This window comes from Geotrypetes seraphini, chromosome 1, assembly GCF_902459505.1.
Source record: "Geotrypetes seraphini chromosome 1, aGeoSer1.1, whole genome shotgun sequence".
NCBI classification, from domain to species: Eukaryota; Metazoa; Chordata; class Amphibia; order Gymnophiona; family Dermophiidae; genus Geotrypetes; species Geotrypetes seraphini.
The window spans coordinates 10,170,297-10,197,489 of NC_047084.1; the positions used below are offsets into that span (position 1 = coordinate 10,170,297).

The 27,193-nt window shown below is 42.8% G+C and overlaps 1 protein-coding gene across 1 annotated transcript in view; it reads right to left on the reverse strand.

Moving 5' to 3' along the window:
* The window catches only part of ADGRV1 (adhesion G protein-coupled receptor V1), a 786,618-nt gene that overhangs the window by 651,054 nt on the left and 108,371 nt on the right, over positions 1 to 27,193 (reverse strand). Inside the window, exons 17-20 of the mRNA XM_033919809.1 lie at positions 24,139 to 24,405; positions 21,020 to 21,146; positions 11,484 to 11,701; positions 5,995 to 6,738 (exon numbers count right to left, since the gene is read on the reverse strand). Coding sequence (XP_033775700.1) covers positions 5,995 to 6,738; positions 11,484 to 11,701; positions 21,020 to 21,146; positions 24,139 to 24,405 — 1,356 coding nt within the window. The remainder of the gene's footprint in view (positions 1 to 5,994; positions 6,739 to 11,483; positions 11,702 to 21,019; positions 21,147 to 24,138; positions 24,406 to 27,193) is intronic.

Genomic DNA, 27,193 nt, shown 5'->3' on the forward strand with positions numbered 1-27,193 from the left:
AGTGGCTAGCGCGCGTGGCAATTTAGCGCGCACTGTTCCACGCATTAAGGGCCTAGTGCGGCTTTGTAAAAGGAGCCCTATGTTTAAAGTGACCTTTTACCAAACTATGGTAAAATGTGGCCTTAGCGTGCGGTTATGTGGGTCATTCGCACATGCTAAGGCCATTTTTTTGCAGCTTGTGTAAAATTCCCGCTTTTTCTAGTTTTTGAATTAATGGCCACTAGCATGTGAGCTCTTACTGACATCTATTTTGAGAACAGTAAAGGGCTGATTGTGTAAGCGGTAGCTGATGCTGCAGGCACCTAGAAAAGTGGCACATTCCCCGTGTCAATCACGGACAGGTGCTGTTTACAGAATCATGGCTAGCCATCACCTACTCACATCTAGGCTCCACGACCTCGGAATCAAAGACACAGCCCTCCAATGGATCACCTCCTTCCTTCAACAAAGGACCCAAACAGTCCTACTAGGGACACATAAATCTAACCCTAAGCCTATCAAATATGGCGTTCCTCAAGGCGCCCTTCTATCCCCCCTTCTATTCAATCTCTACATCAAACCCGTCATCGATATAGCACAAAAATATAAAATCAAAATCCACTCTTATGCAGATGACATCCAGCTGCTCCTCCCCTTAGGCAAAAATCGGCCATCCCAAATTGCTAACCTCGAACTCTGCCTCACTGACATGAAAACTTGGATGTCAAACAACAAGCTTCAACTTAACGCATCCAAAACCGAACTCCTATGGATCAGAAACAAAAACACCAAATACCTACGACCTACACTAACATGGGATTCCACTCGACTAACGGCAGCAGATCAAGTTCGCAGCCTGGGAGTAACCCTAGACGGACACCTATCCTTATCCAACCACATATCCCAAGTAGTCTCCACCTCCTTCTACTACCTTCGCCAACTGAAAAGGATCAAACCCTACATCTCCAAACCAGACCTCACCCAACTCCTATACGCATATGTCCTCTCCAGAATGGATTATTGTAACTCGCTATTTAACGGACTAACCAAAAATAATATCAGACGCCTCCAACGGGTCCAAAATGCAGCCATCCGCCTCCTACACAACCTCAACTACCGCGATTCCATCTCCCCGGCACTCCATGCTGAACACTGGCTCCCAATTAGCCAACGCTGTACTTTCAAAGCCCTAACAATTGCCCACAAGAGAATCTACTCCACCACCCCCTCCTACATAAAATCCAAACTTCCCATCTACAACCCCACTCGCATCCTCCGCTCAAAGTCAGAGACACGCCTATGCGTCCCCCCCGGAAGATCCCTGCTCACAGAAACTGCCCACAAACGATCCTACAGCCACTTCATTCCACACCTCTGGAACCAACTTCCCCCCCAACTTAGACAACAGAACTCATTATTAGCATTCCGTAAATTGGTAAAGACCCTCCTCTTCAATTAAAGATCTCCTCTGTCTCTCCCCCCCTTAAGCCCCTCCCTCCACTCTCCTATCTCCTTCCCGAAATTCCAGTATGACCCTCTCTTACTCTATCCACGAAAAAGTTGCATCTATATGCTTATAACTTACCGTAAATTAAACTACGGTATTTCCCCCTCTCTCTCTCTGCTTAATCTCCCTGTATTCAATTCTCTCTAAAAACTATAAATCCAACCACTAAACCTGTTGTACTACTTATATGTCTAGTTACTCCGCACTGTGTATGTTCATTTGTAAACCGTTCTGAGCTATTGGGAGGACGGGATAAAAATCTAAATAAATAAATAAATAAATAAATAAATAAACAAAGATCCTATATAACATGCTCATAAACAGTAAGAAGTAATCCTACTGCTGTACCGCACTTCTTTCAGAGTAACTTCACTGTTATATTTAAGGTCCTCAGCGGGCCACCACACACTCAAATCATTTCATGGTGTGGGGCTTTATGCTCCCATTCGTCACTGGACCCTTAACTATGATTATACTTTATGTTGAAAAAGTTATTTATTATTATTAGTGCTAAAATTACTTAGCTTATGGTTTTGACGTTAGCCGGGAGGGTTCAGAAACATCAGCCACCAACATGTTTCGCCCGTGTGACTCTAGGGCTTTATCAATGCTCCCTCTCCCGTTTATAGTCAGTTTAGTCAGTTTATAGTCAGTTTACTCCCGCCATCACGCCATATATGGCGTGATGGCGGGAGTAAACTGACTATAAACGGGAGAGGGAGCCTTGATAAAGCCCTAGAGTCACACGGGCGAAACATGTTGGTGGCTGATGTTTCTGAACCCTCCCGGCTAATGTCAAAACCATAAGCTAAGTAATTTTAGCACTAATAATAATAAATAACTTTTTCAACATAAAGTATAATCATAGTTAAGGGTCCAGTGACGAATGGGAGCATAAAGCCCCACACCATGAAATGATTTGAGTGTGTGGTGGCCCGCTGAGGACCTTAAATATAACAGTGAAGTTACTCTGAAAGAAGTGCGGTACAGCAGTAGGATTACTTCTTACTGTTTATGAGCATGTTATATGGGAATACTCTTCTTTCAAAAAGTGGTGATTTGGGTGCCTAGAGTCTCATAGCAAAGATCCTAGGCACCGGAAATGTATACCAGAGTTTTACAGGCCTACATTTCTGCTGCCTAGGTTCCTTATAGAATTATGACCAGTAGTGCCTAATGATGCTGAAGTCCAGTGCTGCCCCTAAATACGTTGACTTCCAGGCTTCAGCATCACTAGGTGTCAGTCCAGGAATGTACCAAGTGGCAGATTATTTTTTTTCAAATCCATTTTTAATTGATTTTTAATGGCACGATCAATTATCACACCACTTAAAACCAATTAAAGCACTTAAGTTAGGCACCAGCTAACTTTCGGTGGCTTTATTGAGAATCGAGCCTTAAGGGCTCATGAGGTAATCACAAGAAAATCACTTACCACATGGCAATGCTGCTGCACTAACTGATTAGAGCAGAACATGCCTTCTCATTGCCCCTAGACCTGCCCCAGCACTAAAAAAAATATATTTTTAGTGCACGGGAAGCATATGCCAATGCTAAAATTACCACAGGATGCCTGAGCACAACCCACAGGAAGGAATTTAAAGGTGCAAAAAGTATGTGTAAGTATTAGTGCAGCTCAGTAAAAGGATTCATAAATGTTTAAGCTAGATAAAACATGATGGCAGATAAAGGCCAAATGGTCCATCCAGTCTGCCCATCCACAGTAACCATTATCTCTTCCTCTCTCTAAGAGATCCCACTTGCCTATCCTAGGCTTTCTTGAAATCAGATACAGTCTCTGTCTCCACCACCTCTACCGGGAGACCGTTCTGTACATCTACCACCCTTTCTGTAAAAAAGTATTTCTTTAGGTTACTCCTGAGCCTATCACCTCTCAATCTCATCCTATGCCCTCTCATTCCCAAGCTTCCTTTCAAATGAAAGAGATTCTACTCATGCGCATTTACATCACGTAGGAATTTAAATGTCTCTATCTTATCTCCCCTCTCCCGCCTTTCCTCCAAAGTATACAGATTTAGATTTTTAAGTCTGTCCCCATATGCCTTATGATGAAGACCACACACCATTTTAGTAGCCTTTCTCTGGACAGACTCCATCCTTTTTATATCTTTTTGAAGGTGCGGCCTCCAGAATTGTACACAGTATTCTAAATGAGGTCTTATACAGGGACATCAATACCTCCTTTTTCCTACTGGTCATATCTCTACCTATGCATCCTAGCATCCTTCTAGCTTTCGCTGTCACCTTTTCAACCTGTTTGGCCACCTTAAGATTATCACATACAATCACACCCAAGTCCCACTCTTCTGTGGTGCACATAAGTTCTTCACTCCCTAAACTGTACCATTCCCTCAAGTTTTTGCAGCCCAAATGCATGACCTTGCATTTCTAGCATTAAATTTTAGTTGCCAAATTTCAGACCATTCTTCAACCTTCACCAGGTCTTTCATGTTATTCACACCATCCTGGGTGACTACTCTATTGCAGATTTTGGTGTCATCCGCAAAGAGGCAAATCTTACTCGACAGCCCTGCAACAATATGTGATGGCACATAGTTTAAGAATGGGCATGCAAATGGGCAGAATCTAGATAAAGCATGTTCTTTTATGATTTAAGTGTGATTATTTACACCAGCTCTATGGCTGGTGCACATAATTGTGCTTTGATTCTAGACATGTGTTTGACATGCTACACTGGTACAGGAAGTCCAAACTTTGTGCTCCTTCCTTTCCTTCTGCTTCTCCCTTCCTGTGTCTACATGCCCTTTCTTCTTCCTTTCTTGTTCCAATGTGACCCTCCAACTCCCTTCTGTGTCCCAACACGCCCTTGGCCGTTCTTCCCTCCTTTATGCGTCCCAACTTTGTGCCTCGCTCCAGCCTGCAGGTGTTTACCTCCACTGGCCAGCTGCCTCCTCCCAGCAGCACTCCTCTTCGTAAAGCCACAGTTCCTACATACTGATCCAGAAGCCTTCCCTCTGATTTGTTGAGTAGACAGCTTGATCAACCAGTTAAACTGCATCAAACAAAAAGTAAATAACAAAAAAAAAGGAGCAGGGCTTTTGGGCTGGGGCTTCTCCGAACCCACTGAAGGCCCTCACAGTACTGATCTGAATTTGATTGGCTGAGCAGCACCTTCCTGTTGTCTGCTCAACCAATAAAATTCAGAGCAGTGCCCTCAGGACTTTTAGGGGTGGGGCGAATCCCCTGACCACATGACACTACTAGCATTCTATAGCCTGTGGGTGTAACTCATAGGCATGCCCCTGACTCACCCATGCCCCTCCCTTGGCCATGCCCCCTAGACGTTCTGCACGTCAAGAATTGCGCACACAGCTTCTAGAATAGCATCTTATATGCAAAGAGGAAGAACTATTTCCAAAGAATGCACACTCTTTTCCTGACAGTGTGATTATTCCTTCACGACTGAAAGCATGATATCATTGCACCTTCCCCCACTGGCAGGAATGCCAACAGAGGACTATGGCACAGCTCAAGAGCTGCTTAGAAGGGACTCTAGTCTTTGCTGGTGATTGAGTCGATCCTATTGGACTTCCAGAGACATTTATCCACAGAGCTTGAATTCAGCTCGCATATGTTTGAGCTTAGAAATGATACCTGGAATAGGTGTCAAAGTTCTAGATTTTTCTGCTATTTTCAGGATACGGATGAAAACCTGATTTGATTAGTAATATGCTAGTCAGGCAGTATGAAAAGTGGATGCATGATTAGGGTTACCAAACGTCTAGATTTCCCTGGACATGTCCTCTTTTGACCGGGGGTCCGAACAACTTTTCAAAACCCGGCACTTTGTCCAGGTTTTGAAAAGCTTCCTCAAATCACGTCCGGCAGAGAGGAAGTCTGCGTATGTGCGGATGCCACACAATGACATCACGCACATGCATGTGTGCGCGGTGACATCATCGCGTGGCATTTACACATGCACGGACTTCTCCCTGCCCGACAAGAGCAGGCAGTGGGGGTGGGACAGGGGGTGGGATTAGGGCATTACAGGGCGGGGATGGGCGGGCCTTTGGGCGGATCTAGGGAGGTCCAGATTTTCCAATTGGAAAATTTGGCAAACCTATGCATGATGACAAAAAAATTCCTGAAGACTAAAGAAGAGAAGAATTCTGTTTTCTTGTGTATTCATCAGAACAAGAAAAAAAAAATTGACAGGGCTGAGGAAGCTGCTGAGTGCCTGAAGGGCAGCACTCACTCATAACTTTACACTAGTCCTGAACTCTGTCAGAGCTACTCTGTCTCAATGCAATACAACGGCATCAGTCACTGTGACTGATTACTTGTCAACAGAGAACATAAGAATTGCTTTCTGTGACAGACTGAAGGTCCATCACGCCCAATATCCTGATTCCAACAAAAACTGACCTAACATTAAGAAACTTACTTTGATACTCAGTTAATACTACATTAATACTATAGATTTTCAGATCTACAGAAAACTGTATCATTTGTACATAATAATTTACCATCAGCAAGAGCTTCTCCTTTCAGGCTCTTCAGTCCATCAGGAACTGGACTCCCATTAAAGTAAAATTCAATTATGCCATCCTCCAAAGTAATTATAACATGGAGCCATTCCTTTGCTCCCAGGTACTTTAAAGCTGTTGTCTTAGCAACATGTGTCTTGGTGGATGCAAATGTGCTATAATAAAGCAAGACAGTAACATGCGAGTCATTAGTTTGAATTTTCACACCATAATACAGGGTTCCATTATCAGTGCCTTTTGCTATTATGAATCCATCAGTGTTGGCATCAGGCATCACCCAGGCTGAAAATGTAAAGTTGTTAAATGAGTTATTCATACTGTAGTGGTATTCTGGTCCCAGTACTCCAAATGCATCTTCAGCTCCACTGAAGTACAAAGCATCTGTTTCGCTGTGATGACGCCGCAGGCTAGGCTTTGACTGAACCGAGTGAGGGAAAGATCCAAGTAGTAAAAAATCAAGCATTGGAGGCAAGCCGTCCTTAAATGCACCAGACAAAATTTCCCAGCCTACCCGAACCTCTCCAAAGGTGCCCTGTTGTCTCCAAATTGAAAAGCTGGTGATGTGAGATAAATCGTCTTGAGAAAGGACATCCTCTGCAACCTCCCGGTCTTGGTTTTCAGGGCTTATGACAAACACTCCAAATGGATCATCATTGAAGGGAATCATCACCGTTACATTTAGCATGGTTTCAGCTAGCCGGCCACCAGGACCAGGGTACCCACCTGTAGAATGACATTTACAAAAATAAGGTTTTGTTTTTTTTTTTTAAGTTTATACATTTTATTGTACCATATAACACAAAATACAAAAAAAGACAATGTTGCACCTTAAAATAGCAAAACATCATAAAAGTACAACCAACATAACACCATGGGTTCCACTTACAATGTACTGTCACTGTTCAGTACATGGTTAAACAATGTGTCCTAGAAAAAGTCTATGAACCTAACAAAATAATTCTTCCACTACTCAAACCGTACCCCCCTCCAATCTACCCTCCCCCCATAATAAGTTAGAACAACCTCAAAATAGCAGTATGGCTGAAAGCACCAGTGATGGCTGAAAATCCTAAAGTATCACAGGCTGAAATTTCTCACTCCAAGCAAGAAAGGGAGTCCAAATTTTCTGGAAATGAGAAAGCCTATTTCTACAAAGGGCAGTTAATTTAGACTTCAAAGCTATATGGTTAACTCTTTCAAGGATACCATCTAAAAGGGGACGTTCTCGCTTTTTCCAGGCGGCCGCCACTATGAGGCGGCTAGCCATCACTTGAGTAATCCATTTGCGATGGTGGGTCAGTAATTCTGGAGGGACGACATTTAGCAGGCAACATTCAATCGATTTGTCTACTAAGCCAAATACCTCAGAGACAAAATCCATAACCTGTTCCCAAAACGCTATAACTATGGGGCAAGACCACTATATGTGGAGAAAGGAACCCTGGGACCCACAGACTCTCCAACATTGTTCGGAGCCCATTCAAAAAAATAGCTTTTAAGCGCACCAGGGTATAATACCACTGGTACACCATCTTATAGCCGTTCTCAAAAATATTGCTGGTGATCAAAACTCGTAAGAGAAATCCCAGATGACTCTCCCACACCTTAGTCTCATATGTCTTGCCAGTGGCATTTTCCCAAGCAATCTGATACTGCCTGGGCACTGGGATGGAAAGCAGTATAGCATTGTAAAGGCGATAACAGTACCCCTGCCCATCCTCTGAAGGACAGCCTGCTCCAAGGGAGACGGGGACTGTTGCAAACCCACCAATTGCCAATAATGAAAGAGATCTCACCCTACCAGTCCATACTTCTCCTCCAAATAGGAGAAGGTGTAGATCGGGTAAAAGTGGATCGATTTTCCACTCCGTCAAAAATTACAAAGACTAGAGGACACTCAATGAAGTTACAGGGAAATACTTTTAAAACCAATAGGAGGAAATATTTTTTAACTCAGAGAATAGTTAAGCTCTGGAATGCTTTGCCAGAGGTTGTAGTAAGAGCAGATAGTGTAGCTGGTTTTAAGAAAGGTTTGGACAATTTCCTGGAGGAAAAGTCCATAGTTTCTTATTGAGAAAGACACGGGGGAAGCCACTGCCTGCCCTGGATCTGTAGCATGGAATGTTGCTACTCTTTAGATTTTTGCCAGGTACTAGTGACCTGGATTGGCCACTGTGAGAACGGGTTACTAAGCTTGATGGACCATTGGTCTGACCCAGTAAGGCTATTCTTATGTTCTTAACTCTCCCTCAGAGAAAAGCTGTCCCAAAGTTAGTAATCTTCTTCCAGTCCAGCTTTGAAACGTAATGTCTAAGTCCCCAGGAGCAAAATGAGGATCATATGGTATGGCTGTCCCAAAAATTTTAATTGCCCACCCAGTAACCATGTACTAAGTTTAACCCAGAGATTGAGAATGTGTTGCAGCATAGGGTTCTCAGTAGTCTCTTATAATGGAGCAGGGCAGCCAAGGAATAACCCATAGAGGGGTCCTGATCAAGATAGCTTGTTCCATGTGCACCCAGCCCTTTGGAATCTCCCATTTCCTGGCCACTAGACAGCGTGTTTGTGCTGTCTGATAATTAAAGAAAATGTGGTACCCCCATTCCACCCTGTTTCTTCCGTTGATACAGCATTTTATGCTGCATCTGGGACATTTTATTATTCCAAATATATTGAAAGAGTTTCCATTCCAAATGCTTGAAAAAGGAAACGGACAAAGGGATCAGCAGGGCTGAGAAATCACAAAAATAAGTTTAATAGCTCCCAAGTATCATTAAAACTATTGGTGGTTGGATAAATCCAAGTAGACAAAACATTAGAGAATGACACGGTGACAAAATTAATCACCGTTCCCATCCCCGCGGATAACCGCGGGAAACCATCTTCATGTCATTCTTTAAGGAGAGAGGGAAGAATCAGAGTCTGAATGGCCACAACCACTGACCAGCAAGCTTTGCTTTGAAGAATGCTGGTGTAGAAGGACTGAGGTTGAAATAGACACTAGAAAATGACATGGGATTATTTCCAGCGGTTATCCGCGGGGACGGGAATGGTGATGAATTTTGTCACCGTGTCATTCTCTACAAAACATTACTTGATCATTCTTTCTTGGATTCATCCAGCTGAAAAGAAAAAATATTATTTGTGCATTTATTTTTTTTGTTTTCATAGGAAGCTCTCCAGCCTGATTAAATTGCTTGTCACTGCCTAAGTCGGGCTATTCAGCGGCACTTAACTGGAGAGTGTGACTAAAAATCCCCTCACAAGGTAAATCCCCCGCACAAGATAAAAGTGGGCGGGTCAGGGACAGCCCTAAAAAATGGCATTTACTCATGTATGTGAGTACTATGCACATAACAGCCAAAATGCCACCTAAAAGCTATGCTGTAAATATGCAATTAAAGGGAAGGGGTGTACTGTACACATGGATGGAGAGTGAACGGAAAATGAGTGGGATTCATAACACTATAAATGAGGAGAACATCTCCAGCAGTTAGACACTAACATTTTACATGCTGTAAGGATGGCATTAAGTGCTGGCACCTTACTTTTAAGTATGTATTTAAGCAGATACACTAGTATTCTATTAGGGATCTTCAAAAAGTTTCCGCGCTTTTATTTTTTTTTAAAGCAATATTTATTAAATATCTCAAAAGCAAATTACATCACTTTTCCACATAATTACCCTGTTTTGCCTGACTGACTAGACCCAAAATATTCTACGACACGCCCTTTTAGCACTTCTCCCGTCCCAACTATTTCCCATGGAAATTTTTTGAAGAACCCTCATATAAAACAAAGTAGGTGCCTAGGTTCCTTTATAGAATAGGCTTCTACTGGGTGCCTTCCAAGTATTCAATTTTAGGTTCATGGTTATAGAATTGCCCTCCAAAAGTGCAATCCTTTTAAGTGTTATATGCTTTTAAAGCTGTGTTAGCTCCAGGGCGTACTAAGGGGGGGGCGGTCCAGGCGCCGTCTTGGTGGGAGTGTCGGCAACCATCCTCCTCTGCCCCCCTTGCCGCACGCATGTGCCTCTTCCCTTCCCACGTACCTCTTTCATTTTCCTGGCACGAGCAGTAACACAAACTTGCTGCCCCCATCAGTATCGGCTCTCTCTGATGTCACTTCTGGGCCCGAGCCTAGGAAGTGATGTCAGAGGGAGAGCACAGTAGACATAGTGTGGCAATTATAGCATGAAAGGTACAATGTATAGTATAGTAGAGTGAGAGAGAGAGAAAGGCGACAGTATGACAAAATGTGGCAAAGCATTGTCTGGTATTTAGTCCCAAGTTTCCTTTATTTTTCATATACCAGTATCTAAACGGTTTACGATAATATGTAGTAGGAGTTAAAAAAAAGAATAAAGACTTAGCTAAGCTAAAATAAAAAGGGGGAAACATTTATGCATGAACGTACATGATACATTAGGAAAGAATGGGAAGGAAAAGGTAATAAATACATCGAGATAAAAATAAAAAGAGGGAAATGGGAGAGGGAGATACAATTAGGCTGGGGAGGTCGCTTCTAAAAAAAACATTTTGGTTGCCTTAAAAATTCTGTAAAGGATAATTGAATTTCAAAGGAAATAGTATTTACAAGGTAAAGGCGTCTTTAAAGAGGAACGTTTTAAGTTTGGATTTGAATTTATCTAAAGAGTTTTCTAAATGAAGATCAGTGGGGAGAGCATTCCACAGTGTGGGAGCTGTGATAGAGAAAATGGATTTCCGTGTGGTGTCGTAAAAGAGTTCTCTTATTGGAGGAATGGTGAGCAGGTTTTGATTACTAGATCGGAGAGTTCTGCATGGCCTTACATAGTATACAGTAGATAGAACGGAGGGATCTTGCACAGTGAAGGCTGCATATTATACCACAGGAGGTGACTTGGTAGGGTAGAGCATTATGGGCTCCTTTTACTAAGCTGCATTAGGGCTTTAACGCGTGGAATGGTGCATGCTACATTGCCGCGGGTGCTAGACCTTAATGCCAGCATTGAGCTGGCATTAGTTCTAGCCATGTAGCGTGCGGTAATTTCCTGCATGCACTGAAAACACTAGCGCACCTTATTAAAAGGAGCCCTATATGATAGGCAATATAAAGTGAGACAGTTCACAGTGTTCTGGATTTATGGTGAAATCTACAAATACTACCACCTGTGCTTCTTCATTTATTGTTTACATTATTGTTTGTATGAAAATATACTGTATGTAGAGCGCACAGAGAAAAAGTAGGTGTCTATACATAAGGAGCTAGCCTTTTGCCTCATATGATTATCTCAGAACTCAAAGGACACTTCTCTCCTTTAATTAAAGAAAATGCTTTTTTTAAATGATATGGACATACTTGAGATATTTATTGTTAGTGATTTTTGAAGAACAGTCTTTATATAAGAGACATAAAATGGGTGCATTTTGAGGACTTTTAGAGGTATTATTTTGTAAATCAAACCTCTAATTAAGGGAAAACTATACCTGAAACATTGATTAGATTTAGGCTATATAATTCATTGAATTCAGGAATTTTATCTGGAACAGCATGAAGAGTTATTGGCTTGAATTCTTCACCATCCATAAACCACAATATCCCAGATGTTTCATAGAACTCTTGCCCAGGCTTCAAAGTGGAATCATTCTCAAACAGTTTCCAGGTCAAAGAAATATTGCCAAAGTGTCCTCGTTGCCTCAGGACCCTGCACATTCAATCAAAAAGAGTGAGTTACCTATCAAGAATGAATGAACATGAATAAACACATCCAGGTTTTCAGTACTAGATACTTTGAACATAAAATTATCTATACACACCTTCAGATTAGTGCTGAAACTTGTATTAAACACTGCCTTCAGATCAAATCAAATTGTACTCTAGCATAACATAAAAACTCAACATGAAAGCAACAACCCACAAAGACAGGAAATGCTTGACTCAATGGTAACCCAAACTTATAAATGTCACAGCAATATGAATGAATGATTTTGAAATACTTAGTACAGTTTCCAAAGGGTTAACCAGAACCTGAGGGAGAGCTCAGAGGCACTTTTTATCCAATATTAAAACTATTTAACTGGCTAGGAATGGCTCCTGGCTGTTTAAATAGCATTTAAACAATATCTTCCACTGAATATCTACAGTTAGCAACTAACTGGCTATATCTATGACATACCCCTTCCTTTACTAATGCATAGTGCGGGTTTTAGCACCCGCAGCGGTGGTAACTGCTCTGACGCCCATAGATAGATAGAGTTTGAGCCGACCGGGACAGATAGGGAAATATGGATTTCCTGTCCTATTAACCCTCTTTCTTCCTCCCCTCTTAAAGTCAATCAATTTGTACCTTTGCTTAATCTTTGTAAACCGCATAGAACTTCACGGTATTGCGGTATATAAGCTGTTATTATTATTATTATATGATAAAATACCTGAATGTAAACCACTTAGGATATAAGTGATATATAAATAATAAAATAAATACCTGCAAAGCATTCATGGAGATAGAAAAATAAGTGCAAATTACGTGCACCACTGGCTCCAATATGAAAAAATTAATTTATTAAAATACAAAATAAACCTATAAATTGGAAGATTTGGCAAAATTGTGATATCTGGTCAATGTTATCTGAAATTTGCTGAACTACAACAGAAATACAATCTTCATTCTACTCAATTTTAAAATTACCAGTAGTTCAATTAAACCATTGTTTAAGGAAGAGTTGTTTTGCCATACCTATCATAACATCAGTTCCAGACATGGTAAAACTATGGGCTCCTTTTTCAAAGGTGCGTTAGGGCCTTTTAAAAAAAAAATACTTTATTGATTTTTTTAAAACTTCAATAGTGCAATACAACAAATGTAACATGTAATACTACAATAAAAGCACATTCAACTTACCGTATTTTCACTCATATATCGCGCATCCGTGTAAAAAGCGCACACGGGTATAGCGCGTGGGAAACTGTAATTTATGTAAATAAATTTTTATATACCGCGCACACCCCTATACCGCGTATGCCGCCCCAACTCTCCCGTCGCCACCCGACTCTCCTTTCACCCGCCCCGACTCTCCTCTGGCCACCCCGACCCTCCTTTCGCCCGCCCCTACTCTCCTCTCCCCCTTGAAGTCCTGTCCCCACCCTGAAAGCCTGATGCCCCCCCGACGTCCGATTCACCCCCCCCCCACAAGACCGCTCGCACCCCCACCCCACAGGACCGCTCGCACCCCAACCCCGCAGGACCGCCCGCACCCCCACCCCGAAGGACCGCTCGTACGCACTCCCACCCGTACCCGCACTCCCACCCCAAAGGACCGCTCGCACCCCCACAGCCTCCCGACCCCCCCCCCATCATGTAGAAGCTCCTACCATTGTCCTGCTGCTTCCTCTTGGCGGTCCCGGCCCTTCTGTGAGCCCTGCGTCTGCGCTGCTTCCTCTTCCGGCGGTCCCGCCCTTTCTCTGACGTCAGAGAAAGGGCAGGACCGCCGGAAGAGGAAGCAGCGCAGACACAGGGCTCACAGAAGGGCCGGGACCGCCAAGAGGAAGCAGCAGGACAACGGTAGGAGCTTCTACATGATGAGGGGGGTCGGGAGGCTGTGGGGGTGCGAGCGGTCCTTCGGGGTGGGAGTGCGGGTACGGGTGGGAGTGCGTGCGAGCGGTCCTGCGGGGGTTGAATCGGACGTCGGGGGGGGGGGAACTATGTAAAAAAAAAGTTGTAAAATCCGCGCTCACGCGTATAACGCGCAAGGTTATGCACGGTTTGTAAAAATTGTGTATAACGCGCACGTTATATGCGTGAAAATATGGTACACATGTTCTTAATCAACTATTTTACCCCAATATGATTATTCAATAAAACACAAAAACATAGATTACCGCAAAAAAAAATACCCTATTCTAATTAATGATATCTTCCCATCCATTCACCCATCCCCAAAAGTAAGTACTCTAAAACAAAACTAAGACAGAAATAATCCCCCCCCCTTCCCTGGATATGTACCTAAATAAACTAAACTGACTTACATCAATATCAATAATCAATTATAAAGAGGTAACATAAGATGCCAATGGGCCCCATATCAATCTAAATATATTACCATGTCCCAAACGCTTGAGTTTTTTGATGCATTAGGCCTTAATGTGTGGAATAGCACTTGCTAAATTGCCACGCACTAGCCACTACTGCCTCCTTTTAACAGGTGGTAATTTTTCGGCTAGCTCGCACTATAGATAAAAACGCTAGCGCACCTTAGTAAAAGGAGCCCAATGTTCTTTACTAGCCAATAGTCCTAACTGCTTCCAAATGGTACAAATTTATTCAAAAACAAAAATCTTCAAGACCATCAAGGTTGGAATCAGTATGGAACATGAATCTAGAATCTATGTATGATGAGAAATCTTGGGAGAACATATGGATATCAGTTTTCAAGATACCTACTTTCTAGTTCTATATTGCAATCGTGTTTTTCTATTCCATGGCGATATCAAAAAAGGGAAGAAACCCAAACAATAGAAAAACTAATCTTCCCTATCCCTAAAACAGGGGTGAGAGGAAGAGACAGCTGGAACCAATGAAGTATAGAAAAATTAAACAATAATGATAAACAGGGAGCCCTCAGTCGCACAGCTCGTAATGGGGTTTACACAGCCCCTAATGCACCAGCTGTCGCATCAATGTGCCCACATGGGCATAGTCTGTGAAACATCCTCGGGCTCACCCGGAAGTGATTAAATGTGTACTAGTGCACCAAAGAAATGTGCTAAAAGTGCAAATAATAATCAACCAAAAATGGTAGAACCTGTCTCTGCCTCTCATCCGAGGGTACAGGAGCGACCAAAATCAACCAAAAAGACAAGGGCGTGAGGAACAAGCAGACAGTCTAAAAGTACTTAGCTTCTCCGTGGTGCATTAGGGGCTGTGTAAACCCCATTGCGAGCTGTGCGACTGAGGGCTTCCCGTTTATCACCCCTGTTTTAGGGTTAGGGAAGATTAGGTTTTCTATTTCTATTCCATGGAACATTATGGACACCACCCCTATTTTGCCATTACCTGCTTTACTGAGTATCACTCTCTCTCTCTGGGAGGGGTTTGAACATTGTATTATTTTCGTTGGACTGCTTACCATTTTCTATGGTTATTGTTATTATGTGACACTTCACTGATTCTACGGCATGTTTATTCTTGCTCAGACATTGGATACTTAAACTGTATTTCTGCTGTTGAGATGTTTTATGTTTAGTTCTCTTTACTTGACATTTTGTTTTGTATTATCATATACCAATAAAACTTTTGAACACACACACACACCAAAAAAAAACATTATGGACACCACACTGACTTTCTATACTTAATTCTTCAAACTCTAATTATTGTTGGTCCTGCAAAGTAGCAATAGGAATTTTGTCACACATTTTATTTTTGCCTACATCTTTCCTCCTTTTGGCAACAGGTGAGGAACATAATTTCTAAACTCTTGAATATCAAGGAAAATTGGCTCTTGATATAATTATTCAATTTCAATAATGAAGTTACTAGTATTATTTATTATTTCTCATCAGTATTAAAGGTTTTTTTACTTAAAATATTATCACAATCTTAAATTATTACATAATTATTACGGTTCTTTACCATAAAGAAAAGTGATACAAGAACTATGTCAGAGACTATTGCACAAGATCATGATTATCACGCAATACAAAAAAATGGAATTGGACAGTTGTGGACTGTATTAGAAAAGAATCAGAATGAAAGCTAAGGAGTGCGCACAATATAGGGGTTGTTTGGGGTAAAGAAAGTATGTAATAATTTAAGATTGTGATAATATTTTAAGTATAAAACCGTAATGTTTATGAGAAATAATAAATTATACTCGAAACTTCATTACTGAAATTGAATTTGTAATACTTGAAGTGAAATAGTTATTTATTGGCCCTAAAGTTTAAGGGCTCCTTTTACTAAGGTGTGTTAGCGGTTTTAGCACGCGCTTAGCCTCCATAGAGCTTGCGTTAGGATTTTCCGTTTAGCGCGGGCTTTGCGTACACTAATCTTCTGCGTGCTAAAAACGATAGTGCACCTTAGTAAAAGGAGCCCTAATTGTTATAATATTGGTAGATCTCATGAGCTACTATCCACCTTAAGTGATTCAAATGCTAGATTACCGTACTCTCTATCCTTATATTTTTAGCCTTACAACTTATACTACAATCCTGGAAGGATTTCTTTAAAGTGGAATACAATACCTGGTGGAATATTGTCGGTCTTACTGGGAAATACAAGGAAGTAGCTGCTGAAAAATCTAATGTGATTAGATCCTTTCATAAGACATGGCTCCCTTTGCAAGAATATTGTCATCTTCCTAACTAGTTTATGTTATACTATTAATAGATTATGTACTATCAATATCAATAAGTGCATCTGTGTTCCAGTGTTCTTTTTCTATTTGTCATTTATGACATGTTTATGACATGCTTTTGCATATTGTCAGTACAGTTATTATACCTTTTTGTTTTATTAAAATACTAATAAGACTTGTTGAACTAAATTATCATTGGTAGCTTCTCGTTGCTGCTGCGGACACAAAAGTTACAGCAATCTGGGTCAGTACAGGGTCTTGAGCATCTGCACATGCTCAAGGCCAGCTGGTTCCCACCCGCTCAGAGGCCTGACATTGGTCCTGCTTGCTGTAACTTTGGTGACAATGCCAGCAGCATGGAGGTACAGGTAAGAACCAAAATGCTGGTCACCAGAGGAGGTGAGGAAGAGAAATGCTGGTCAACGTATGGGGGAGGGGAGGAAGAAAAAAGAAAGAGAAGTACTGGTTCCAGCAGAGAAAGGGGGAAGAAGAAAAATTTATGCTGACTCACCTAAGTTGAGATCACAATTTCTGGTCTTTTTTTTGGGGGGGGGGAGGAGAGGAGAACTCAGCTTATAGTTGAATATATATGATATTCTATTTGCTGTGCAAAAACAGAATCATTGGTCCCAGTAGGACATTAAGGACCTGATTCTATAAAGTCCACCAATATTGGCACCTAATGTAACTTAGCAATAGGCTTAATCAGTGCCTATATTGGCACTCAGCACCTTACAATAAGCTTTAATTGGACTTAAAGTTAGGTACCTAACTCAAAAACCTCAATTCCATAAAAAGTAGGTACTTAGCCCAAAGCGCACACACCTGAAATGGGTGTGGTTAAGAACAGATTATGGGTATGTTTTCAAGTTAGGCACCTCTTTGTGAATCAGGTGCTGTTAAGCTCTGATATCGGTTCCTAACTTTAGGCGAGAGAAACCCTGGCATAAACTGGGGGTGCCTAAATGTTAGGATGCTGAGCACCGCTAAACATGATTCTATAATGGACGCATAGGTTTTGTAGAATTGGTGCCTAACTTTAGGCAGACTTTATAGAATTGAGGCCTTATTGCCAAGGCCTGAAGTGGCCAGTGGAACTAATCTACATATTCATTTACCTACACCATTTTGCTCTTTTCTCTTCTACATGAGAGAAAAAAAACTGTGGAAGTTACTAAGAATTAAAAAGTATCCTAAAACCTTTTCAACAATTGCTCTACAATTTGCTATTTTGAATGTTTGAAGTTGAACATAATTTCACCCATAGAAGCAAAGGAAGTGAAATTTAAAGACTACTGCAGGTGAGGAGACAATCTTTGGGGAATTTCATTGACTGTCTATAGTAGAGCTGAGTCCTTAATACCTCTGCTCTGCTTTGTTTACTGCTGGTACACATCAAAAAGGGTATCTGAAGAACAAGAATATGTATGTGTAGGTGTCTATATCTAAAATATGAGAGCATGCATATGAATGTGTGTGTATGTTTGTGTGTGTGTGTGGTTGTGTCTTGGGTCTGGACAGTTTTATATAAATACAGTTTCCCTTTGAAAAATGTAATAATGGAGAGGCCCACTAGTACAAATATTTCTGTGTGCATACTAAGTGAAGTTTTCAGGCTGTGGAATCTACCCTGCTAACTATTAGGGTACCTGAGCAAATTTCTTTGATAAATGTCCTAATACTGCCTCCACTCTATTCTGTCCATATTTTTTTTTTAAACACCAAATAATTTTTCTTCCTTCTACCAGTTTTGAATAAGAACATAATAACATAAGCAGTGCCTCCGCCGGGTCAGACCATAGGTCCATCCTGCCCAGCAGTCCTCTCCCGCGGCGGCCCAAACAGGTCACGACCTGTCTGAATCACCAGAAGGGGCCCCTTGCCACCTTGGTTTCTCATTAAAGTCCTATCTTCCCATCAAAGTCCTCACCCTCCGGTCTTGCCCATGCACGACCTGGTTGGCTTTCTATACTTATTTCCTGGTTGGCTTTCTATACTTGTGTTACATCCCAGCACCTCTCTCAGTATCCCACGATCCCTTTATCCCTCAGGAATCCGTCCAATCCCTGTTTGAATCCATGTACCGTACTCTGCCTGATCACTTCCTCCGGTAGCGCATTCCAAGTGTTCACGACCCTTTGGGTGAAGAAAAACTTCCTTGCATTTGTTTTGAACCTATCTCCCTTCAGTTTCTCCGAATGCCCCCTTGTACCTGTTGTCCCCCTCAGTCTGAAGAATCTGTCCCTATCCACCCTCTCTATGCCCCTCATGATCTTGAAGGTCTCTATCATATCTCCCCTGAGCCTCCTTTTTTCCAGAGAGAAGAGCCCCAGCCTATCCAACCTCTCGGCATATGGGCAGTGTTCCAGCCCTTTTACCAGTTTCGTTGCTCTCCTTTGGACTCTCTCAAGTACCGCCATGTCTTTCTTGAGGTGCGGCGACCAATACTGAACGCAGTATTCCAGATGTGGACGCACCATCGCTCGATACAATGGCATGATGACTTCCCGCGTCCTGGTTGTTATACCCCTCTTTATGATGCCCAGCATCCTGTTGGCTTTTTTTGAGGCTGCTGCGCACTGTGCAGATGGCTTCAGTGATGCATCCACCAGCACACCCAAGTCTCTCTCAAGTCTGCTATCTCCCAACAATGCCCCCCCCCCAATTTTTAGTTGAACAACGGGTTCTTTTTCCCTATATGCATGACCTTGCATTTTTCCACGTTAAAGCGCATTTGCCATTTGTTTGCCCAGTCTTCCAGCTTGTCCAGGTCCCTTTGCAGGTCCTCACACTCTTCCCTGGACCTAACTCTACCGCACAGTTTGGTATCGTCTGCAAATTTTATAACCTCGCACTTTGCCTCCTTTTCCAGGTCATTGATAAATATATTGAAGAGTAACGGCCCCAGCACCGATCCCTTGGCACACCGCTCGTGACTCCCCGCCAGTCAGAATATTGGCCCTTTACTCCGACCCTCTGCAGTCTACCCGACAACCAGTGCTTGATCCATCTGTGCACATCCCCTCCCACCCCATGGTTCCACAGCTTCCTAAGCAGCCTTTCATGTGGCACCTTGTCGAAAGCCTTCTGAAAATCGAGGTAAATGATGTCTATGGGTTCCCCATTGTCCACCCGACTTCTTATTCCCTCAAAGAAGTACAGAAGGTTCGTTAGGCACGACCTTCCCTTATAGAATCCGTGCTGGCTAGTTCTCAGTAGGCCATTCCTCTCGATGTGTTCGCAAATGCCGTCCTTGATCATAGCTTTCACCATCTTCCCTATAATTGAAGTCAGGCTCACCGGCCTGTAGTTCCCGGGGTCACCCCTTGATCCCTTCTTGAAGATAGGTGTGACATTCGCCAATTTCCAGTCCTCTGGTACCTCTCCAGTTTTCAAGGATAGGTTGCAAACATGCTGGATTGTGCCCGCTATTTCTTGTCTTAATTCCTTTAGAACCCTTGGGTGGATCCCGTCCGGGCTCGGTGATTTGCCGCATTTTAACCTGTCTATCTGTTTGAGGACATCCTCCTTACTTACCTCTATGTGCTCCAATTTTTCGGCCTGTTCCCCACTCATGAGCTCCTCTGAGTCCGGTATATTAGATGTGTCTTCACTCGTGAAAACCGACGAGAAGAACGTGTTCAACCTCTCAGCTACCTCTTTATCCTCCTTAATCACTCCCATCCTATCCCCATCATCCAACGGCCCCACCTCCTCTCTCGCTGGTCGCTTCCCCTTTACGTAACTGAAGAATGCCTTGAAGTTTTTTGCCTCCCTGGCCAGCCCCTCCTCGTATTCCCCTTTTGCTTTTCTAACCTCTCGGTGGCATTCCTTTTGGCATTTCCTGTGCGCCTGGTGATTTTCCTCCGTTGGGTCCTTTTTCCATCTCCGGAAGGATACTTTTTTGTCTCACTCTTTATGGGCAAATCATCCATTGCAGTGAAGGATGAAAACCACATGCCCAGTTTCTCTGGACAATGGCATAGCAAGGAGGGAGGGGGGTAGACAGCCCCGGGCACCATCTATACGGGGGTGCCAGCACCTCGCTTCCTCTCCACCCCCCTGTGTACCTCTTTAAATGTTTGCCGGCATGAGCAGTAACCTTCACTTGCTGCTCGCACCGGCCTCAGCTCCTTTCTGATGTCACTTCCTGGTTGCAGGACCAGGATATGATGTCAGAAGGGAGCCAAAGCCAGCACGAGCAGCAAGTGAAAGATGTTGCTCGTGCTAGCAAACATATCAAGAGGCATGTGGGGAGGGGCACTCAAGCAGTGTGGAAGAACGGTGGAACACTTATATGGTGAGGAAGAGTGGGGGGAGGGGCATATGATGCGGCAATATGAGGTGCCACCGCCCCGGGTGCCACTTTCCCTCACTACACCACTGTTTCTGCTCACAACTGTATACTGCCAATTTACCCTGTTCCATGCATGAGAGAGAATTGCATACCAATGAGGCAGTACATGCAAATCTATCTCATGCATATTCATTGTGAATATCCTGAAAATCTGTCTGACTGCATGTGCTCAAAAGACTGGGTTGAGAAGCACTGCTGCATTTGAAAGACCATTTATAGAAATTAAGAGAACAAACCTAGTCATCTTTGTTTAACATAACCCACACTTAGTGAATGAAGTTGACAAACTGCCAGGATAATGTCTACGTACATGAAATGATTAGTCTTCCCTTCTTCGACTGTTTTGTCGATTGGCTCCAGAAAGAATATACCATTAGGGTCATCATTGGCTTCAATAACTACTACCACTTTCTTTGGTATATACACCACTGTGTCTCCTGAAATAAAATTATTTATAGTTTAAATAAATGTGGAATGAGCACTGGACAACACATACTGCTACTATTTACTTTTTACTATGCACCATAACTACACTATTTAACATTGTAGTCAGAACAACAAAAAAAAAAGTTAATTATCAAGATGTACATATTGTCACTGGGCTGCCCCTGTTCCTAGTTAGGAAGCCTTGCCAAAAGAGAAAGGTAAAGTTAAAAACATTAAAATTATTCCTAAACCTGCTAATTTAACTCCCAAAGCAGCCCCTAGGAATATTCAAAAGCCAAGCCTACCCATAGTTAAACATCCTCAAGCCATGCCTAAAGCATCCAGCACTGGTTTAGCTTTCCCCAAGCCAGCTGTAAGGAAACAGCCAGCAAGACTACATGTCCCAGCAGCCACAGGGCCAAGGAAGGGGAAAAGCAGGGATGGAATACAAGCTACACCCAATCAGGTTGATACTGGGCCAGGCCAAATTAGAAGGCTTCAGAGGGCAGGCTACTCTAACACACCTGCAGTAAGGGCTAATCAGCACACTGCAGTGAAAGAAAAGGGAGTAACTGTCACACAGCTCCAGCAACCCAAAGCCACACAGCAGAAGGAAGGCAGCATACAGCCTATGAAAGCCTATGAAAGCCTATGAAAGCAGCAGTCCTCACTATGGCAGCAAACTAAGGTAGAAGTTTGTGAGGGAGAGAGCAAGGCTAATGATAATGCTGTTTTTGTGCCAGATTTTGAAGTGGCTGATAGTGAAAGTTCCTGACATGGAGACAGAGGGAACTGATTTGTCTAGCCTAGAAGGCATGGAAGTAAGCTGAAGGCCATTTTGTTTGAACTTTAAAATTACAAGCCACAGGCAGCCATTTTGTTTGGGATCTTGGGAGGGGATCTTTCCAAGCTGATCCATAGAGGGAAAATTTATTTGGAGAGGATCCCACCCTTGGGGCATTAAGCCTAACCCCAAGGGAGTTTTGCCTGGTAGAAGAAAAGCTTTCATTTTTTGTTAAAATAAGGCTTTTGTATTTTGACTTGAACTGTAATTGTTTGTGCATGCTGGACTTGAGCACATGGTGATACAAACCTGAGAATTATTTTTTGCAGTTTGTTTATGAAGATGAAACAATAAACATTACCCAAGAAAATTGCACCAAAGTTTTGAACTCTTATTATTAAAGCAGTACCAAGCTACCAAACAACCTCACAAACCGCTCGGATAGGTCACTAGGTTAGGTCACATGCTGAGCCCAGCTTGGCCGTGCCCAGTCACAATATAGTGGACCCATCAGATTCAGCTTTTCAATATTCAGTTTCTTTAAGGAACCCATTCCTACACAACTGATAAAGGCCTCTCCAACATTCCTGTGAACCATCAAATTTGTAAAGAACCATGGGGAGAGTGTGGCACAGTGGTTAAAGCTACAGCCTCAGCACCCTGAGGTTGTGGGTTCAAACCCATGATGCTCCTTGTGGCCCTGGACAAGTCACTTAATCCCCCAATTGTCCCAGGTATATTAGATAGTGTGAGCCCACCAGGACAGGCAGGGAAACATGCTTGAGTACCTGAATAAATTCATGTAAACCATTCTGAGCTCCCCTGGGAGAATGGTATAGAATATTGAATAAATATGATATTTGGATGAGTTCCTTGAAGAAATGGCATACAAAACTTTCTTCATGTTGGAAATCTTTTGTATGGGGATTGGAGAACACTGAAGCAATTTTCAGATAAGTGCATCATTTAAAGTATTCTTGATTTAAGATATTAACAGTGAGATATTGAAACTTTCTGAGCTGATTTAATTAAGTTTGAGAACATTTCAAGGGTTATACTGTAATTATATCAAGTTGAGTTTTTCTGCCTTTGATCTATAAGATTGTGGCAGTCTTTCAACTGTTTTATTATAAGAGATAAAAAAATATTTGAGTTTATTTTTGTGGTGGATTGATTTCTGCATTCCAATAACAAATTTTTCCAACAAATTGGCCTTCAGGGTAAAACACCGTTCATCCTTAATGCTCAGGACTAAAGGTATTCTAAATAAATTGTGAAACAAAGGCTGCCCGAAGACTGCTTGCATCCAGTAAAATAATGAAAGATGAGTAGAAAATGTCAGACATATTGAAGAACATCAAAAAGATGTTGCAGAGGCAACATCAAGGGCTCCTTTTACGAAGGTGCGCTAGCATTTTTAGCACGCGCTAGCCAAAAAACTACCGCCTGCTCAAGAGGAGGTGGTAGTGGCTAGTGCATGCGCTATTCCACGCATTAAGGCCCTAACGCATCTTTGTAAAAGGAACCCCAAGAGTTTAGAACTGCTCTTTGCATTTGCCCTTGGTACCCAGGCTCAGATTCTATAAACAGTGCCTGAAGTTAGGGGCCTAGTTTTTTGACCTGCTTAGCTGATCTAGGTGCCCAACTTAATTTTCTTAATTGGCTTAATCGGTACCATTAATTGAAAGCACCATTAAAAAAAACACTAGAAAAATTAATTAGCTGGTGGCCGTCTAGCTCAGTAGGCACCTACCATTTTGAGGTAGGCGTCTACTCTGAGGTGCCTATCAGCAAGTAGGTGTGGTTAGGGGGCAGGTTCAGGAAGGAATTGGGGCATAGTTTGACTTAGGCGCATTCAGTTAGGCCAATAAAACCCTGGTCTAAATGGGAGTGCGCCTAAGGTTTCAATGCCTACCAATGCCTAAGACTGCTTAGGCACCATTAGGTGCAGTTCTGTAAATGGCACCTAGCAGATGATTAGCAATCAGTCACTCTCAACATTGCCTAGGAGTTAGATGTCATTTATAGAATCAGGTTGCCAGTGAATAAAAGATGGGAGAAAATTAAGACTATACTTTAGCAATTATTCATTACTAAGAAGACATCAGCGCTCCAAAAAGCTTCCATTAAATACAAAGTACAATGAAGCAAAATAAAAGAAATCCAGAACATTAGGATAATGAAAGTAGCAGTTATTTAGGATGAACAATTCTTCTGACCTGTGGCATTAAAAAGGATGATGTAGAAGAGTTCATCTGTTTCAGGCAAATCATCATCATTGACCAGTACTGATATGTTTTGGACCTCTTCTCCCTCGTCAAAGACAATGGTGGTCCCTCCACTGCTGGCAAGGAAGTCTCCTTCTTTGGCAGTGGCACCTCCGTCCACAGTGGCATACATTACGGTGGATATAAAATCATTAGATCCATTCCTCTTAACTGTGAAGTTAGCAATTCCACCCTCTCGAATCCTCACAACCAAAGGTTCTGCATAACATAAAACAGTTTATAACAGTTTAGTTTAGTTTGGTTTAGTTTAGTGATACATGTCCTATATTGCCTTTAGTTTAGTGATATATGGCCTTTTTTTTTTTTTTTTGGTAATATCATATTTATTAGGCAATCAAAACCATGTACAGGTTGCAGAACAGCGGAAAACCAGCTCATTGAAATGAACAAATAGAATTCGCAGAACAATAGCAATAATGGTGGTACAAAAAAGAACATGGTTCACACTTGCCCAGTTTTTACTTAACAAAGAAATAGAGAGAAACCTGTGAATCCTCAAACGATTCACCAATGCAATCTCACAGATCAACATACGAACTCACAGACATTCCTCTACTCACACACATACTCCCATTCAAACCCAAAGCAGGCATTGCACGCATTAACCGAGGCTTAACAGAGCTGCCAAAAAATAAACATAACTCAAAAGAGGAAAGCAAATTACAGTAGGTCAAATGTGAAATGTGAAAACGAGAACCCAAGCCTTCCATTTCAAAGTCTGCCTCAGGAAAACACAAAAGTCAGGAAGGTGTAGTTGCAGGTGGGTGCAAAGCCAAAAAACGGTCCCATAGTGCGCAATAAGTAATCCACACAGCTTGAGTTCTGTAGGAATAAGCATCGAGTTCAAATCTGGCCTGCATCCTCATTCTGGCAAGCCATAGACTGAAGGCAGGGGCCTCTGCAGTAGACCATTGTTGCAAAACAAGTTTTTTGCCCAGAAGAACAGCATGCAAGACGAATTTCTGGGCTGGAAGGTCTACACCTTGTTGTATCAAATCTTGGACATCCCCTAGCAGAAGCGCCACACAGTTTCATTCAAAAGTATATTGAAGGACCGATTCAAGGCAGTGATGAACCCGGCCCCACATCGTGAGAGTTGCACAGTCAAAAAAGGTATGGAGAAAGGTACCAGGGCTTTGTGAACAGCGAGTGCAGAGAGCATCGGTCCATAAGTGCATGAGCACCCCACGAGTTCTTGTTATATATATGGAGGATTTTAAACTGTGTCTCCTGAAGAGAGACTGCTTTAACCAAGGTATAAATGTTCTGAAAGAACATATGCAAATCCTGAACAGTGACAGTCCTTCCCAGCTCGGAGGACCAGTCCCTAGCTAGTGTCACCAAACCCAACTCAGGTTGGTGGTCTCTACACGCAGAATACCAGCGGGAAATAGTATTCTTGGACGACGGGGTTTCCAGAAAAATATTATCAAGGGACCCACTCTCCCATCGGCCCGCATGGCGAGCTAGTTGAGGAGTAATATAGTGCTGTATCTGTAAATATGTATGAATGAGTTGGGAGGGGAGACCCCAATGCGCCCGCACCTGAGAGAAAGAGGGAAAGAGCCCCCCTCCCATGTCCAGAACCGCCCCCACAGTGGTATCCCGCTCTCCTCGATCTAACAGACCCCATAAACGTTTCATGCCAGGGGGGAAATTAGGATTGCGAAGGAGAGAAAGAAAAGGGAAAAACCGGATAGCAGATTCTGCTTCTTGCGCCACCATGCCCAAGCCTTCCGAAAAGAGAAAAGAAAAGGAAGGAAGGAAGAGGAAGAGAAAGTAGAAGAAGAAGAGGGAAGGTTGAAACCCCCCCCAGAACAGCCATGGAGAAAAGAGGAAAAGGAGATAGGGGCACAGCAGGATTCCAAAAGGGTCGAGGGAGAAGAACAGGAATCAGGTGCCAAATGTGGGTGTATCCAGCGAAACAAAGCTGCCACATTGTACATGCGTAAGTCAGGGATGTTCAGGCCACCGTGCTGTTTAGCCCGAGAGAGTTTAGAAAAACTGATTCTAGGTGCCCCAGCTCGCCAAATAAAAGATCTGATAGTGGCAAGATAAGAATGCTCATCAGAAGAAGACACCCAAACAGGGATAGTCTGAATAGGGTACAGTAATTTGGGAAAAAGTACCATCTTTAATGCAACCCTTCCCATAAGGGACAGTGGTAAGGTTCGCCACCGATGGCACAAGGTTTTGATCTTACCAAGCGCGGCGGAAATATTGGCTGTGTATAAACGCTTAGGGTCGCAATACAACATTATTCCCAAGTATTTAAGCTTCCCAGGGGCCACTCCCACGCCCAGGGTCTCAGTCCATCGAGGCACATCCGACGTCCCAAGTAAAAGAGCCTCCGTCTTTTCAAAATTGATCTTAAGGCCTGAAAAACGCCCTTAAATTTGTATCAGTGTCATAAGACGGGGCATAATGGTGTCAGCATGATTTACGTAAAGAAGCATGTCATCCGCAAATAGACTAATGCGGAATTCATGGGTCCCTACACGGAGACCTTCAAGACACGAGTCTTGTCGGATACGTTGTGCCAAAGGCTCCAAGGAGAGCAGAAAGAGGAGAGGGGACAGCGGACATCCTTGACGGGTGCCACGTCCTAAAGGAAAAGAATCAGACAATGCCCCATTCACCAAAAGCTGCGAAGATGGTCGGGTATAGAGAGCCGTCACCCACCGAACAAAATCACCAGTGATGCCAAAACGCCCCAGGACCCAAAAAAGATGTTCCCAGGAGACCATATCGAACGCCTTCTCAACATCAAGACTGGCGATAAGGGCCCTGTCCCCCGGCGCATGGGATGACTGCAAAACCGACAAAACCTTTAAAAGATTCAGAGATGCATGTTGGCCGGGAACAAAGCCGACCTGATCCTCGTGGATCAGCTCCGGCAGAAAGGTATTAAGACGGGCCGCCAGTATACTACCTAAAATCTTGACGTCTTGGTTGAGAAGGGAAATTGGTCGATATGAGCCCAATT